At 39.7% G+C, this 17,922-nt stretch overlaps 1 protein-coding gene across 6 annotated transcripts in view; it reads right to left on the bottom strand.

Moving 5' to 3' along the window:
• The window catches only part of ube2j1 (ubiquitin-conjugating enzyme E2, J1), a 54,888-nt gene extending 46,427 nt beyond the window's left edge, over window positions 1–8,461 (bottom strand). For 2 of the 6 annotated variants that reach the window (XM_040124815.1, XM_040124816.1), the window contains exons 1-2: window positions 8,087–8,461; window positions 442–553 (exon numbers count right to left, since the gene is read on the bottom strand). Coding sequence is in view for 2 of the 6 variants with exons in the window: in XM_040124814.1 (XP_039980748.1) it covers window positions 8,087–8,117 (31 nt within the window). In the remaining 4 variants the exon portion in view is untranslated. Of the gene's footprint in view, window positions 1–441; window positions 554–5,369; window positions 5,727–8,086 lie in introns of those variants that run through there. The other 4 variants (XM_040124814.1, XM_040124819.1, XM_040124817.1 and 1 more) reach the window with 3 other exon arrangements.
• Between the last annotated feature and the right edge of the window lie 9,461 nt (window positions 8,462–17,922).

The following is a 17,922-nucleotide window of genomic DNA, read 5'->3' as shown; positions in this document are numbered from 1 at the left end:
TCCTCATTATCATCATCATTATTATTATTAGTTTTATTATTAGTCTTATTATTATTATACATCTTTATGTGGTACCTGCATTGTGCTATGTGTCTTTTTCCTCCCTCCCACCTCCTGATAATAGCTGACTAGTTAAGACTAGATTTTGCCAACATCGCAAGGTTTACGATACTATACATGTAAAACATAGTGCCTAATTTACATAGTTTCCACTACATTAATTCAGGAATGTCTCTACCACAAACCCGTGTGCATAATATTGCCTTACTTATCACTACTTACCTGCAATTTGTCACAGCAGGAGCTTAATTACTTTCTGTTCTGTGCAGTATTCATTTACTAAGCTAAAGATCATTTGTAAAGTTACAGATGATACCAACATGGCACTTCCTGAATGTGTTTCACAATAACTGTGTAGTAACTGTAAGTGACTTAACACACCTTGATTCCTTACACCGTAAAGTTTATTTTAAGATTTAGACAGTTTTCCACTCTTCTTGTGGGAAAGACCATACTGCATGGATGAAGATCATCATTACATCCCTGACAAAGCCTGACAAAGAAGAGCAGATGAGAAACCAGTGAAATCTGACATTACATTTGATGAACAACGCCAGGGTAAAAAAAGTAAACAGGACTCTGCCAATGCTATATTGTTAAGCTGTTCAGTTTTGGCTTGTGGGCTAAAAAAAAAAAAAAAAAAAAAAAAAAAGATGTATTCACGGTTGAGGAGGCTAAACTAGGGGCATAGTTTTTTTTATGATTTTGGCAAACCTCAACTTTGTAACTAGAATATGTGCATTTTCTGAAGAAAATGCATTTGATTGCTGCATGTGCTTCTGTTGACTTATTTTCTGACATATCGAACAAACGATTCCACAGTCATATCATTTCACTTTTTTGCATTATTGATTCAGGAATGCAGCTCATAATCACTCTGCCATAACAGGTGCAAACTTATTCTAAAAAACACAGTCGTGCTATCATAACAGTTTTTGACTATGTAAAGAATTTCACCAGTTCCCAGCTGTTTGGCAAGTTTCAATTCTGTAGGCTTTACAGTTTTTGAGATATTAGTGATTTTATGCATTCTTCATTAAGAAATTAATAACTTATTAACAATAAGAGATATCAACTAGCTTTTTACAAGCTAATATGGCCTTGTCATGCTTGATATTTTAAAAGTGGACCCATCACTATTTGGGAGTAGTAGCGATTGGTATTAAGCAATTTTGTTTTTGTTCTTTTTACCATAGTGTCCCCTAGTGGCAAAACTACATGAAACTTGGCAGTTTTATTTGTGGTTTGTACAATTGAAACAAATTTGGTTGCAATTGGATGAAGCATTAAAGAGTTATAGTAGGTTAAATTGATTTGACCACACCCACAAAAGTTTATTGCCAATGATGGAAAAACAATACATAATATCTCAAATCAAAAGTGGTGCTTGGGATCATCCAAACATGGTATGTACCAAGAGAGACAAAAGTATGTCTAGCAAAAAATTCAAAACAGTGGAAAAATGTGTTTGATGGGAATGATCGTAGCCTATATCAATCTCTTCAGCATCATTCACTGAATCTGCACACACAAAAATCTTTCTTCTACGTCTCATGGTTGCTGAGATATTAGGCAAAACATTTCGCAATTTTCACCCCATGATGGCATTGCTACCATTTTTGAGAATAAAAAAAACATACAAAAAAACCATTCAAAAAATAATAAAACATTTATAAAAAATAATCTGTTACACATATCTGCACCAAAAGTAATAGAACACTAACATTAACATTTTAGCTTTGGAACCATGTTTCCAGCTGCTAGTGTCAAAAAATGGATGGAAGAAAATAGTTAAGAAATAAAGAATTAAGAGAAGATACTATAATGTGATTGCTACATCCAACTATAGTTGCTGCATTGGCAGCAATCACACAATGAAGATGAGCAATGCATCCTTCCTCAAATACCTGCCCTGTGGAAAACAGAGGGCAGCATGCCTGCAGACAAAAGGGCTTTGATCAAAGCTGCTCACAGCTGTATACAGTTTTTGTTGAGAGCAGTAATCCTACATGAATGGCTGTGCCCTTTAACATGTCTTAAACATGTCAGACATGAGAGCTGCTCCCACTGGTTAGTCAACTACTAACTTGTAAAACCCTGTGACTAGTAAAAATGAGTAGCCCTCCACCACCACTGACTACCCAGACTTCCACAACCTTACTTTGCATTTCACTACATATAGAGGACACTACTTCCTGCATTGACACCAAACATTGACAGTGGACATTAATTATGCATTGCAGACTTCTCCAGTATGAACATACTTTAATTCCTAGGGATGCTGAGCCAGGAGAGGAGAGGGTAAGGCATTCCAGATTTTAGCACAGCATCCTTTTAACACCATTGTCCCTGCCGTTCAGTGCTCCATATCCCCTGCTGGGTTTCATTTCCTGTGCCCATTTTTGGTTCTTCCTTCCAGTAACAGTAAACAGAGTTGACAAGGAAAAGCCCTTTTCCACACAACTGCCTCTGGTCTCTGTTAGGTTTGCAGAAGTCCAGTCACTAGCTCAAGGCGATAGTGTGATAATCCTCGTATGTCACATCATCTTATATAACATACATTTTGAGTGTTTGCCACCGGGAATGATTTATAGCAGGGCTCCAGATTAACTTTTCCACTGGTGATACCAACTCTCTCAGTTGGTCGCACCAGCACGATTTCGCTTATCATTTTTTTTAATTTTACTAAATTCAATTTAATCTAATTTAATTAATTTATTTATTTTTTAGGTACAGCATGGCATTAATCAATTATGCTGATGATGCTGATAAACAGTTGTCTTAATTTTCATACTCTAGTTTTGCATTGATGTAAAGATTGACAGTGACTCGAGACTTAATATTTGGAAAATATTTTAACTAAACATTACGTTTCTTTGAAACAAGCAGTGGCTGACAGAATAGGTCATCTTCTATTATATAATTTTAAAAGAAAATATGACAAAAATGTTAACAAATAAAAGCAAAACACAAAAACAGCATTTATGTTTTTACTTTTTATCAAATGTTGTATTTGATTGCCTTGGGTGTTTGATCATCTTATTACTGTTTTTACTGCTGCACAACCAACTGCCCCTCTGGAGACTATGTTCAATAAAGTTTGGACGGGTCACACTGCCTACAATTCACGCACAGTAAGAATTCCCATCGTACAGTAACCACAGGTAATGTGTTAGCCATTGTGGTTGAAAATAGTACTTTTTCTTCTTCACTGGCTGAGTCGGTCTTTCCCTGCCTGCACTCTCATCATCAGTTGTGTCTGAGTCAGGACCTCTCGTTGGCTCTTCCTCTCCACCAGACTCCTCCTCTCTCCTCGTTTTGTTTTTTAAAAGAATCAGCTATATAAACCGCTTAATCTTTGGAACACAGTAACAGATAACATAACAATGGATTGTTTCACGCCTTTCATTATCATGATGTTGAAAGTCCAGGCAGGGAGAGTGCAGGTAGGGAGAGACCAACTTAACCAGTGAAGAAGTAAAGTACTACGTTCAACCAAATTAGCTAACACGGTACTCGTGCCAGAACGGGACCACAACAACCTAATGTTCATCATGCACTCTCACGAAAGCGACCATGTTAAATTTTAACTCACGAACTCTCAAGAAATGGTCACATATGCAATCATTTTGGTTAGGTAAACATCGATCCGATACTGATATTGGATATCGGTCTGACTCTGACTGAAATAGCTGGATTGGGCATTGGACAATAGGGCCGATATATGGGGCCAATCTACAGTATTTAATTCAATTCTGTCTATGTTTATGTCTAAGTGCGTGCACAATGTCATGTGTCAGCTCGGTGCCTGTAGACTTGTACATTTAGCTAAAAACAAAGGGTCAGCAGAATTTTGATTCCTGTTTATTTTTGAATGGTTTCTTTTTACGAAGTTACTTGTTTATACTACTTGTGTAAACTGCGATTTCATTTATTAAGTTTGTTTTCACTACTTTGTGACTTGTGATTTAATGTTTACCATTTGTTCTCATTTGATGCAGTTAAATTGTTTTATACTGCAAATTTAATTCCTGACCAATTTGTTGCCAAATTAAAGGGAATTCCTATTAATTTTTAAGATTTTTTTTTACCAAGTAGCTTGTGCACAATTATTTTATTATTTTTATAATAAATAACAATTCAGCCAGTTCATGATATGCCACAGTATTACAACAGAGAGTGCACTAACTGCAGACATTAAAATATAAACTATACCATACAGCACAGCGCATGTGACCATCAGGAACATGCAAAAAAAATAAAAGGCCAGTCAGGAGTCAAAAAGGAAACAGCTGGCAAACTCAGCAGTTTTCTGTCAAGGGCACAGCATCAGTGTACATTTATTTAGAAAATATCCATTTTCCTACTCCAGCCTTTTAAATTCTCAGTATTTGTCAATGAACTGCATGGGTGCTACTAGTTTCGAGCTACAACCACCCTCCTCAGTATAACAGTACCAGAATTAACAAGAAAAGAGGACAGAACTCAAAAATGATTAATTAAAATAGATAAAACCATTTTTAACTATAGTTAGCTAATGCTAATCTTAACTTTAGCCCCATAATGACAATATCCTTAACTTTATTACATTGGTGTGCATTTTTTGTACTTTTCACAAACTGCTAGGTTTGGCCCATTTGCAAACGCACCCCCTAACAATCAGTCACTGCAATAAACATTTAGAGCATGTATATAGAAGTACTCTTTAGGTGGCTGTCCTTCTTTGGAGTAACTTTACTAATACGTGTTGAATATTTTGGATCTCCTGGTTTCTAGAATATGTATCTTTTCCAGAATATCAGCCGTGTCCTGAATTAACTCTTATATGGACGTGGAGCTCTCTGGAGTTCTGCCCTCTAGCAGCTGCAGACTCACCAGCAGCTTCTTCTCTGCTGCCGTGACTGATTTTGCTCCTTTCATTTGCTTCATTATCACAGTTAATCATAACTTCTTTACTTCTTTACTCTGTAAGGATTGTGACTTTGAGTATCTCAAGTACAATACAAATGACAGAAAATACTTAAGAGTAAAATTACTGGTCTTTAAAAAATACTCAAAGAGTAGTGGTAACCTGTCCAGGGTGTACCCCTCCTCTCGCCCAGTAACAGCTGGGACTGAAACCTTGTGGCCGGGTTGTCCTGGTGCTCCCGATGTCCAGTACAACTATGAAGGGTTTTGTTGGAACTGCGTGGTGTGTCGCGTAGTATAGTCAGAGTGAATATTAATAGGTTGTATTTAAAAATAGATTCTAAAAATCTATCTAACATAATGTTAGCTAGTTAAAGCTACCATTCTCTCTCTTCTCTTACTTTTTCTGTTCTTTCTCTCTGTCCTTCTCGTCTCAGCTGGGTGTCACCCCGTGTCTCCACTTCCTTGTATCTGTCATTTCAAATTAAAAGCCCTCGGCAGAATTGTGCGACTTCATGACATTGCAGTGGCAACAATAAGTTTTTGAAAATTGTATATTGCGGAAACACTGCAAACCTGTGTTGATAACTGTAAGTTAAGGACAGAAAATTTGTTAACAGCTGTGCCGAAGAGCAAGGACTCCACCATCTGGGCAATCTTGACAGTTTTAGGTACCACTAGTGTTTTACCTGCAGAGTGCAGGCTAACAGTTAATAATAAACAAGCGGAGTAACTGAGTGGGCGAGTCAGAGTGAGGGAGTGGCAGCGTGGTGCTGTCAGGGTGGATATAGGTGTGCTGATCGGTGCAGAGTGGGCTGAGTAGCTGTAAATGTATATTATGATCCAAATTTTGCAATAAAAATTTTATGCAGTCCTGTGAGCACAGCAGATTTTTTTTGCTGTAGCCAAATCTGATCCCAAGATGCATTGTCAGTTGAGGTGTGTTTAGCCAATCAGAGTGTTCGCTGGTAAACAGTGGATGGTTACTTCAGCCTAGCAGCAAAATCTGTGTGGCTGGCACAGAAAGTGGCCCAGCCACACAAAAGCAGGGGAGAAATCACATCAACACAATTTTTTTTTTTTGTTAACATCATTACAGAGGTGTTTAAAAGTCACACATAAACAATACAGATATAATTATATGTGTTAAAATATGGGACCTTGAAGACAGCTATCGCACTCTCACTGAGTTGTAAAAAAAAGGTCAGAGGTCAACATTAAGGCATCAGCAGACCTTTGTTTTCAGTTATTAGGCTTTGCAGTTTAAGTTGCTGATATTCAATAGAGCTGAAATGATTAGTCAAATTATCCATTAGTCAATCAAAGGAAAATTAAATAATTGTCAAATAATCAATAATGGATTAATTAGGCATTGAATTTTGTCTTGTGTGATACTAAATTGAATATCTTTGGGTTTTGACAAAAAAAAAAAAAAAGCTATCTGAAGATGTCACCTTGGGTTTATGGATTATTGTGATGGCAATTTTACACTTTTTTTTTCATGAACAGAACATTTAATTGAGAGAATAATTGGCAAAAATAGTCAATAACAAAAATAATCTTTAGCTGTAGCCCTAATATTGAACAAAGTTAAGTTAAAGTTTAACAATAACATATGTAAATAGTTCTGCGGTCTCATTTTGAGACTTCCTGAATAAATTAACAAACTAATTTTGTATTATTTTTGCCTTGTTCTGTGGTCAGTGAGGAACTGGTCAATAATACATATTAATCAGAAACTCCAGTAAAGTTAGCTCTAGAATACAGCAATTCTGAAACTGAAAACTGGACACACCAGTTCCAGCCCAATGGCTCTAAACAAATAATGTGTTCCTGTGGGTAGTAAGTACTTGCATGTGTGTGTGTGTGTACTTTCATGTCTGTCCTTGAAGGGAGAGTTGTACACCAGTAGAGCAAACATTAACATTACATTAAGCTTACACGATACAAGAGTGAGCACTTGGTGATACGTGTAATGACCTCAGTGCTGAACATCTAACCTCTGAGTTTCAGTTTACCTCATAAACATTATTTCTGGTAAAACCTACATGTGGAGGAAACCTTGTGGAAAACTTAGCTGTAAATGAATAATACTCCACTAAAGCTTAATAGGGAAAAATTAAAACTGTGAGCGGTTGTGAGTAAAAAAAAATGAAATTTCAAACTATTTTCAGACATTTTATAGACCAAAAATTAATTGATTAATCGAAAAAAAATAATCAGCAGATAAATCAGAAACTAAATATAATTGCTGTTGCTGCCTTAGCATGAATGTCATGCATCTCAGGCAGAAAAAGTTCTATCTAGTCTTACATTGTTTTTATCTTGTCTATCAATCTTCAAGCCACTGTGGCCGTAAACAGATAGTCTGTGTTTACTATTCAATGATTTGAATATTTATCTTATTTTAGCTAAGTAGTCCAGCACATGTGCCAGTATTCTGTTTTTTTAATCTTATACAACATCATCTATAGGCTTTCACAGAAACACCTTCTTGCAAAAAAAAAAAAAAAAGAAAAGAAAAATCACAATTTACAGTAGCAGAAATGTTTTTTAAAAAAAAATCAAGTCTGACGGTGTAATTGCCACGTAGTATCTATTAAGACCTATGACCCCACCTGGATCATCTGCGTTCAAAACCCTCGCTTCCGCAGAGCTGTTCCAACTAAAAACCAGGAAAACATTATTCATAAATATCCGTGACAGAAGCTACACAGACAGACGTGTCCTAAACAAAGTGTAGCATTACAAAACTCAATACCACGTACTCTTTAAGCCCACGAAGAGAGCTATGCCAGTGCAGTTCCCATGTGAGCTGAAAGAATATATTTAGATGTTTTTGTTCTGAATACTGCATATGGCGCAAAAAAAGTATATCCATACAGAGTTCGCAAGTGAAAGAAGCTAGCAAACATAAACAATAAGAAATTGAGTCAATATACTTAACATGCGGCTCGTGTCAGTGTAATAATTTTGCTGTTATAGACGTTGTTCACAATTATTGTATATAATAATTATGAAATGTCAATAGTAAACTGATGGGTTTCCGATGTGTCAGTCGTGTTAGCAAGCTTGCTCACAGCTGCAGCACAACAGTAACATTTGAAAATGAGCTTACCTGGACTCTTGAGGTTATATTTATTCTCCATACCGACAGACGTTGAGCACTCAGTTAAATGATGAAGTGCTGTTGAGTTTCTGTTGATAACTCGCTAGCTAGCTACCAGCCACTCTCTTAACGTTAGCTTAACTTAGCAGCCTGGCTAGCTTTCTTCGGTCTTCTCGCTCCGGTGATCCGGTACGTAGCTAAGATAGATGCTATCAGAATCCAGCCGTCAAAAAAGTACTGTTAAGTTGTTTCTCAAGCTACCCGTTGCTTCGGCTTTGAAACTATGTGTTAAATGTTATCCGCGTGACGTCATTTGTGGAAACGAAAACAGGAAGTGAGTGACTGGCTGGCTCATGAATGTGTGGCTTGCTTCTTCTGGGCAGATCGGAGACAGCGCTTGGCATGGCTATGGTCAATTTCTCTTTGGAAGCAAAAATGGCCATTACGATTTGATTATTAAAAGCAACGGAATATCTAATTTTGACATGTAATCACTGCTGAACACTTAATGTTGAAATTTGGGATACCACTGAATGTATAACAACGAAATATTTGACTTTGAAAACCATCTGATTGAATTATTATAATTTTTTAGGGTTCACAAATTTAGATAGAAAATTCAAGTACACAATATTCCAAAACAATGTGTTTAATACTAATGAAATACTGTATGAAATATCAAAGTAAAAGCATTAGTTGTCTTATGCACAATTATAACAAGTTTACCTGTACAATGAAATTCTTCCTCTGCCTTTCACTCTGAATGCACAACGAATAAAAAAACTGAAAAATATAAAAATAAAAGAAAACTAGACCTGCAGTCAGGTTTAAATGGGGTTCAAGCAATTCACATCCAACTGCCCGTCAGGGCAATGCAAGTCTGACCTGAAGGCCCACCGGCACGATTCATGTGAGCATAATTAAACTAGCCTGGCATAAACCCTGGACTTGGGGCTGAGTGAACTTCTTGTGACTTACCCCAAGTTTAGTTAAGTCAACAATCATGAGGGTCCTTAGGTGCTATGTCTAACAATTTATCCAGATTGGACTTAAACTTAAAATTAGTCTGAAAAAGTTGGTTTTGCCTATTTTTACCCTTTGTGTAAAAGCGCCATTCTGGTGGCCAATTGGCACCAAATTTTTCCACAGAACCTCAATGGAGGATGTGAAACTATTGAGCCAAGTTTCGTGCTAATAGGAGTTACCGTTGCCAAGATATGCAACACTTCCAAATTTTTCACAGAGCCTCAGTGGGACATGAGGAACAAAAATCATGAACTTTGGGTTGAGTGAACCTATTGGGACTTACTCCAAGTTTTGGCTTAAGTGATCCGACAGTCATGAGGTTCCCCAGATGTTCCATGCAACAATTTATGCAGATTGGGCTTCAACTTGAGATGAGTTTGAAAAAAGTAGTATCCACCAGATTTTTTACAAAATCTCAGTGTGGCACGGCAAACTCTTGGCCCAAGTATCGTGTTAATTGGACAGACCTATGTAAAACTACAACATCAATTCCTTCATATGAGTACAAGTTATACTTTTATTACTTTTGCATTTTTTAGAGTATCAAAACTTTTATAACAGCTTCAGATCACGAGTATACATAGATAATACATGCAATGTTTCATGTAGATCGCACTTACAGCCTAGGAGTAGTTTGGAAAAATAATCATGGCATATTTCATGATTTTAGAAGAAAAGCGCCTCCTAGTGGTTGATTGTCGCCAAATTTGGGACAGAGCCTCAATGGTACATGAAAAACTAATGGATCAAGTTTTGTGTTAATAGGAGTGATTTTTTGCCAGATATGCAACACTTTCTCTTTTGACTGCAACCTATAGGAAGTTGTTCCTATATAACTTGTGATTTATTTGGATTATTAAAATTCTCCTACATTTCAAACTTCTCTACCTCCTGCCAGGAGGTGTAAGTGGGAAAAATCTGTGTTGGGGGTAGGTGGAGTCTTTGATGATGCTGCAGGCTCTTCTATGGACTTTCCAGTGATAGAAGTCCTGCAGAGATAGTAGGAACACCCTGACAGCATTCACATGCATCTCGAGTGATCCGATCAGAAATGGGCAGCTCTGAGTACATCACTTCACACCTGGCATTAGAATCCCTCTTCACATGTATCTCGGGTGACCACTTGTGATTGGATCTCACCGCTCTATATGTAAATAAACATGTACATCAATTCCATTTCCAAAGACCATTCATTGTTGTTTTTAACTGGTGGGAGGCAGCAATTAAACTTCCTGTGCCTAGTCTGCCGGAAATTAAAAGAAGGAGAAAGATTAAAAAACAATACAGACTGGGTGTATTCCTTGACGTGTTCCAAGGAAACAAAATCGCCCAAGATGTTTGATGTACTCATACTATATCTCTATGGGCTTTTCAAAATTTTCAGATATTGTGACAAAGCCGGTTTATGTGACTTGTACAACTTGTATTTGTTGACGAATGACTATGTACATCCTCTTGCACAGAAGACGTCAGTTAGTGGGTTCAGTAGGTGTTCCTTTAATGTTGCCCAGGACATTTGCGTTTACACTCCTAAAAGAATGTGGAAGTATGCAGACCAGACCACCACCAAGTGTGGTCTGAATGGTCGGATCTCAAATGCATCCTAAATGCATCTTTATTGCATTCACACCTGTGCTTAGAGCTGTCCACTAAGATTATCTGAGACGCATGTTAGTGCCAGGTCTGAACAGGGTGTATAATGCAACTGTAGAAGCTGCTGAGAATCCTTGTTGACATGCTGAATTCTCTTTTCACTTTCTTGAGAAGCTGGGTGATGTAACATGTTCAGGTGAGATTATCACCGATGTGGATACCCAGGAATTTAAAGCTGCTGACCCTCTCTACCTCAGAGTCATGGATTGTCAGCAGTTGATGAGGTCCCCGCTCCTTCCTCATGTACACTATCACCTCTTTGGTCTTATCTCTGTTGAGAGAGAGGTTGTTGTTGCAGAGACATAGTGTCCTCAGTGGATCTGTTGGGGCAGTACACATACTGCAGGCGGTCTAGTGACTCAGGTGAAAAACATCAACCTATTCTGTAGCACATGTCTTCATGGCACGGGGCTGTTATCTGCACCTGCTGCCTTGTGGGGATTAATTCTATGCAAGAATTTGTGTACATCAGCTGATGAGACAGTCAGTGGTAGTTCTTGCATGTCCTGTGTGAGAGCCTCCTCTGTGTTTCACTGTTGGAGGTCTCGAAGTGGGAATAGAATTTATTAAACTGTTCAGGTAGGGAGATGCTGGTGTTAGGGTTCTGTGGTGGAGCTCCAACCAGTGTGGCCTTTCTCCTCTGACCTCTCAAGGTGTTTCCATCAAGAACTGCCCCTCACTGGATGTTTTTTTGTTTTTGGCACCATTCTGAGTAAACTCTATACACTGTTGAATGTGAAAATCTCAGGAGATCAGCAGTTCCAGATACACTCAAAGCAGTCCATCTGGCACCATCAATCATGCCATGGTCAAGTAACTGAGATCACATTTTTCCCTTATTCTGACATTTGATTTGAACATTAACTGAAGCTCCTAACCTGTATCTACATAATTTTATGCATTGCACTGCTGCCACATGATTGGCTGATTGGATGATTGGATGAATAAGCAGGTGTACAGGTGTTCCTAATAAAGTGCTTGGTGAGTGTATGTACATAAACACACAGAACCACCAACCAATCCTAGGGACCAAGCAATCAACAATGTACATCTTAAAAACTACACCTGAGAAGGGGCAGGGGTAAAGAAAGATATTGATTAGGCCCATTAAAGTGAATTTCCCACAAGTTTCCAAATAAAATATAGAAATATTTATCAATGGTTCGCATTGATTGGCCATTGTCTGTGAGTACTTTTCATATTCAACAGCAGAAGAGCATATCACTGTTACACAACATTAACTATAGATGAGTCTTTGATTGCAAAACTCTTTGCATCATCATTTCAAACCAACCACTTGGCAAAATGAGCACCAGATCTTCCGATCACATTGCAACATTGAATCCCAAGAAAGGGACTGCTGACTCATATCGCACCACATCAAGTGCAGTCAAGTTATTCTGCATGTGTGCCCACGTACTTCAACCATTACAGTTTATTGCTCTGGTCATATACTGATGCCAAGTGCATTTGTTCTGTGACTATTTATGTGCCTCACCTAGCCCAGCAAAAACATTAATCCAGAGAGGAAGGAGTGAACAGGATAAAGATGTTAAGCTGCTATCTCTACACACCTGTGTTCAAGTAAAGGCTGGCAGAAGTTTAAAGACCACATAATGCAGAGAACCCTCTCAAACAGACTTATCTTATTCTGAACTCTAACCACCACTTACAGCATCAAAGATCATTGGTGAGCGCTTTCCTAAACACAGCAGAACATCTTATCAATAAAGAGTTGGATAGAGAGGGAAATACCACGGGTCTGGGGGGCACTCTGGACCAACAGGTACAAGGAGTGGATGATGAGAATCCTGCCCTGACTTAAAACCAGAATGGATAATGCTATATCAACAAGGATATCCAGAAGCATCACTGTGGGACTGGCTGGACTATCAGAGTCTTCAGCACTTACCACAAACCATTCAACACCTTATGATCTCCAATGGTACACCCCAAAGATAGAACATCCCCTGAGAGGAAGACTGGAGTGGTGATCATCATCATCAAGTCATCACATGTGAGAACTGTGGGGGACACTACACCAGTGACAGCAACAGCAACAACCCTGGACAATGAACGTCAGAAGCAGAGATCAACTGTCTGTGAACACCAGACCAAAACCACTCACAACATCTACTGGGAAGAGGTCAAAGGTCATCAACCAGGGGTCTGACATATGACACCAGAGACCATCTTTGAACAGAGACAGGAATTGCCATCTCCCCCCATATACAACCACCTGTTATCATGTGACTAAAATTCGATATTTAAGAAACTCCATTGGTTAAAGAGATAAGTTGCTTTGAAAAAGCTAATAAGTGGATGTCAGGATTATTTAGTAAAATTTTGCTTTCTCTTTGTGAAGTTTAATTGGTTATAGCATTCCAAAGTCATCTTTGGAAAAGTCAACTTCTGAAAAACAGTATACCATGACAATAAGTGTATAGTACAGAGCATTGCTCAATGACACTTCAGCAGGGTAGAGGATTACTACCCTCAATCCTTGTTAACCTCTACTTCTGTGGAAACCTGAGGTGCCTGTGCATCAGAGGAAAATTAGTCATCTAAATGTCACAGAAAAAAACAGCATGCTTAATAAGCACTGTTAAAGGGCTCACTCACTCCAAATCCATCTCATGCTACTAATTTGAATGAATGCCTCTGACACATTCGCAAGAAATGTCCTAAACTTGGAGCTTGATCCAACGCATCATGGCAACTTCTTAACTGCATCATTTCTGCAATCTCCTTAACGTTACATTGCTGATAGCAAAGGAGAGAAGGGAAATTGATCTGAAATTATTTAGCTTGCAGAGGATGTTTCAACAGTTGGTAGCAGTATATCTGTATTACAAATACAGATAGAGTACACAAGATGTGGTGCAAACAATCAATTCACTACACTGAAATAATGAAAAATCAGGTGGCAAATCTGTTATGTTTATGCTGTGTTCAAGTCATGTAGGGTGGATGGTAGCAATAAAGAAGCTTCCCATGTTTACAACAATAGTATGATTGCATTGGTTAATATAGGACTGTACCTGTCATAGTTGCATTCAATTACCTCAAATATATACATACAGACACAGAGAAACATTAGCATTCATTTATGATGTTGAGTAATGATATTCATTCCCCCTTATTTTGGTCTCCACCAACTCCTGAGTAAAATATCTGGCTCTGTAGCTCTGTAGCTAACTGTTTCACTGTTTTCACAAGCAAGTCTCAAACTGCCTGTCTTTCCTTTGGTGCTGAGAAGGTAGTGTACAGTAGGTTCAGCTGAGCTTGTTCACTGAAAACAGCTGCCTCCTGCTGTTGGAAAAAAGGCTGATGAGAGTGGTGAAACCCAACCAAAGCAGTAAATATCTTGTAAAACCAAAACAATGAGCTTAACTAAAAAACTAAAAAGCCTTGCAGAGTTGGGGATAAATCGCTGTGAGTGATGGAATTCATATTACACACAGTCATTTCATTTATTGTTATAAAAAAGACCTTTAATTTTAAAGCTTAGTGCATATTGGAGTTTCTTTAATCAATAGGTGCAGTTACTTAAAACAAATGGCAAACCCACCTTAAAGCAATTTATATTTTGGAGAAGTATGCTTATTTGCTTTCTTTTTGAGTGGATATCAATTGCATGTCTGCATGTTAAGTAGAGAGACTGTTAGCCTAGAGACTGGAAGTAGTGGAAAACAGCTAGCCAAGCTCTATCCAAGTTCAAAAATACATCTACCAACACCTCTAATGCTCGCTAACTAACATGTTACTGTATATCTGATTTGTTTAACCCGTACACAAACAGAAATGAAAAAACAACAATATGTTGTTTTAGGAGGAGATACATGCTGGAACTTTTTCTTGGTGAACAACAGCTGGGTGGAGTGACTGTGCACAGCATCACAGAGTCTTGTCATCACAGTGAGGTTGCCAGGTACTATATCATATGTGCTTTCTGCTCTAATGAGCTTCACTTTTGGTTTATTGCCCTCAGGCTCTGCCTCAGCACCTTGAGACAGATTTTGCGCACTCACTGCTCAACCAGGAGGTAGCAACCCAAACTATGAACCCCTTGTTACCGGTACCCAGATGGCAGAGCACTTTTCTGCTAACTATTAGGCTATTGCCACTCAGGCTCTGTCAATAGTTAACACTAGTCAGCTAACTGTAGTTACACCATGACTTGTAGCACTTGCTATTCTGGCTCAGCATTGCAAACGCTGTGTCCCTTGCTGGCTTGCTTGACAGTGCTCTAGGTAATTATACTCAGACTACAGCGGCCACTTTCCATGGGGATGGGATGTCGGCTTCAGATTCCTCTGTTGGGCTTGTTGAAGGGGCACGAGTGACAGCTTACTATTACTACACTGAAGCACGGACTGTTTGTCAGTTGTAATACAGATTTTGATTAGAGGCATCCTACCTGGGATGGGTTTGCTTCTTCTCTGCCTAACTCAGGTGGATAGAATTAGGAAGAAACTGTCGGATGCACGTGTCCCCCCACCTCAACTCAGTTTCCCATTCCCAATCAGCGGAATGTCCCCGCCTACGTAAATACCTGTTTCTCATTTTCCTCTTTTGCTCCCCTATATTTACCAGCCCTGTTGCCCAAGTTTTTTTCTAGATCGTTGCACATGTCTCTGTGTTTCTCTCTTTCTGCTGTTCATGCTGTGGACTCTCATTTCTGCTAACTTGTCTACTGCCTGTATTTTGCTACCTGTTGTCTGTATCAGCCTGCTGGCTGTCTGTCCACCTGTCTGCCTGTAAGCCTGATCTTCAATTTGTTCTACTAAAGTAACTTCACTGCACCAGCCTTTCTGTGTATCTGTGCTTGGGTGCTCCCTGCCTGTGCTCCTCCCACCAGCCATGACACAGTCTCTATCTCCTCTCCCCACATCTTTTCATCAGTAAGTGCAACCTAAGCACCTCCATTGCCCCACTGTTTCTGATGCATTTCATTGGTTGGATAGAGGCACTCCATCTGGGATGAGGTTGCTTATGTCTCTCAAACTCAGGTGAGGTGAATAAAGTAAGGGATTTGTCTGATGCTTGTTCTCCTCTGGGCTCTCTTCCTCTTGCTTGTTGGGTGTTCACCATGCTGGGTGTGCGGGGACGCAAATTGATGCTTCTCACAGTAAGGTGTTTTCGGAGAGGCAACCCACCTGGGATGGGGAGACATGTTATGAGGGGTGGAAGGGAGGGAAAAAGCTCAGGCACATTGCTGTGGTTTTTTTCTCAATCAATGTGGTTTTTTTCTCAATCAATGCTGCAAGCTAACCAGGATAGTCCGCACACTGGAAAATAGCTCTCTAGGTCCCTGGTGATGACTTGAGTTATCATAAACATGATACTATTGTTCTACTACTGTTCACTTACAGATTTGGAAGTGAAGCAAGGCAAATAATGTCTCTGCCCATTTCCTTTATCAGCCTTTGCCTTTTCATTTACCCTACTGTGCCAGACACACAGGAGCAAACAACTGGACTCCTGCAAGGTAAATCAGGGATGATTCTGCCTTTGTCGATGGTCACAGAAGGTTTCATCACTGAGGCCTGGTTTCCACTCTCACTCTCCATTGGTGGCCCAAAGGTAAGATATTTTTTCTCCCTTTCCACTTTCCAACCCTTTGGCCATCACTTGATGACTAGTTCCAACATGCAGCTGTGGTGACAACAATATGAGAATGGTGTGCGCTCAAACCCCTGAAGGGGTATCTACTACACATGTCACTGTTTATTGCCCATCTGTGATGTCGATTTAGTGATCCATTTCTAAGTGACCCATCTCCTGGTGAAACCTACTCTTCGCATACTATTGGTGAGTGTTTTATATTTTCATAGGATGGATTGGCTGCCAATTGCAGGGATCGATCTAAGCCAATCTTTAACTATGTAAATCTGCCATGCTCCTCCACTATATCTATGCTGTTAGGAGGCCCCCATATCTCATTAATAGGCCCCATATGCTGCAGCAGGGCCCTTGTGTTTCCCCTGTGTGTGGGGGGAAATAAAGGGCAGTCCCACTCTGCCTTGCTTGCCTATCTCCTTGCACACCACGTACACATCACTATTCAGGGTGAATATGAATCAACAGTTCACCCTCTTCCCCCTCTTCAGGTTGCTGAGGAGGGGGAACATTATACTGCTGCTAACCTCCTCCATTCTGGGGCATCTTACCTCCATCCCGATCTCTATAAGGACAGTGGCAATGGAAGAATTAATAAGGAAAAGAGCCATCACTACGGGACCTCCAGGGAGGTTTTCAGCACTGCCGTCTCCGGCTATTCTCACACATGTTTTTTCCAAGTGTGTGGAAACTGTGCCTAATCATCTCTACCCAACATAGATGATTACTGATACTTGCCCATCACTTCACTCAGCCAAGTCAAGATTTCTCTGGAGATTCTTCTTGTTCTCTGCCTAGCTTCATGCGCTATGCACATTTTTGTCAGATGAATGCATGGTGGATATGTCTGCTACTGCGAACACAGACAGCTGCTGGGGTCACGGTAGAGATGATCATGGGTCTGATCCGAACAATGTCTACCACTCAGCTGGTGATTTGCATAGGGTGGCCACACAGTAGGAATTTAAAGCTAGGAATTGGCAGCTGGTATTGCACCTCAACCACAACAACGGTGCATGCTCCACATCTCCACTCTAGCCTCCAATGATGCTGCCTTCTGAAGTGCACCTGGATGTCTACGCAAGGTGGTGCATTTTGGTGGGGGGGCTCTCTCCATCACCTTTTTTCAGTATGCTGGCTGGACAGAGAGGTGGCCAGTCATTTCATCGCATCAACCTTCTGAGTCACTGCATTACAGAAAGTTCCGCTCCATTTCTACCTCTATTACCAGCGAACTCGTCATGCTGGGGTTGGACAACATCACTGTGGCAGCCTACTTGGGGGCAGGGGGTGCGTGGCCCACTTACATCCACTTGTGTGGCCTCCCTGAGGGATGCTCAGTAAATTGAGTACCAGACAGGTGGTGCTCAGTTATCTGGCCATTCGATTTTTCACTCAGTTAGTCAGCAGCTGGGTCTGGATTAGGACCCAGCTGGGAGTACCACAGGGAGTATCACATCCCTAACAATCTTTGCTTGTGGTTTTAACCAATAGCAAAGGACAGGCTGCAGTAGTGCTGGGGTTTTATATTTTGTGTTTGCAAA

Source organism: Xiphias gladius, chromosome 4 (assembly GCF_016859285.1).
Source record: "Xiphias gladius isolate SHS-SW01 ecotype Sanya breed wild chromosome 4, ASM1685928v1, whole genome shotgun sequence".
NCBI classification, from domain to species: Eukaryota; Metazoa; Chordata; class Actinopteri; order Istiophoriformes; family Xiphiidae; genus Xiphias; species Xiphias gladius.
This window is presented reverse-complemented; position numbering and strand designations above follow the sequence as displayed.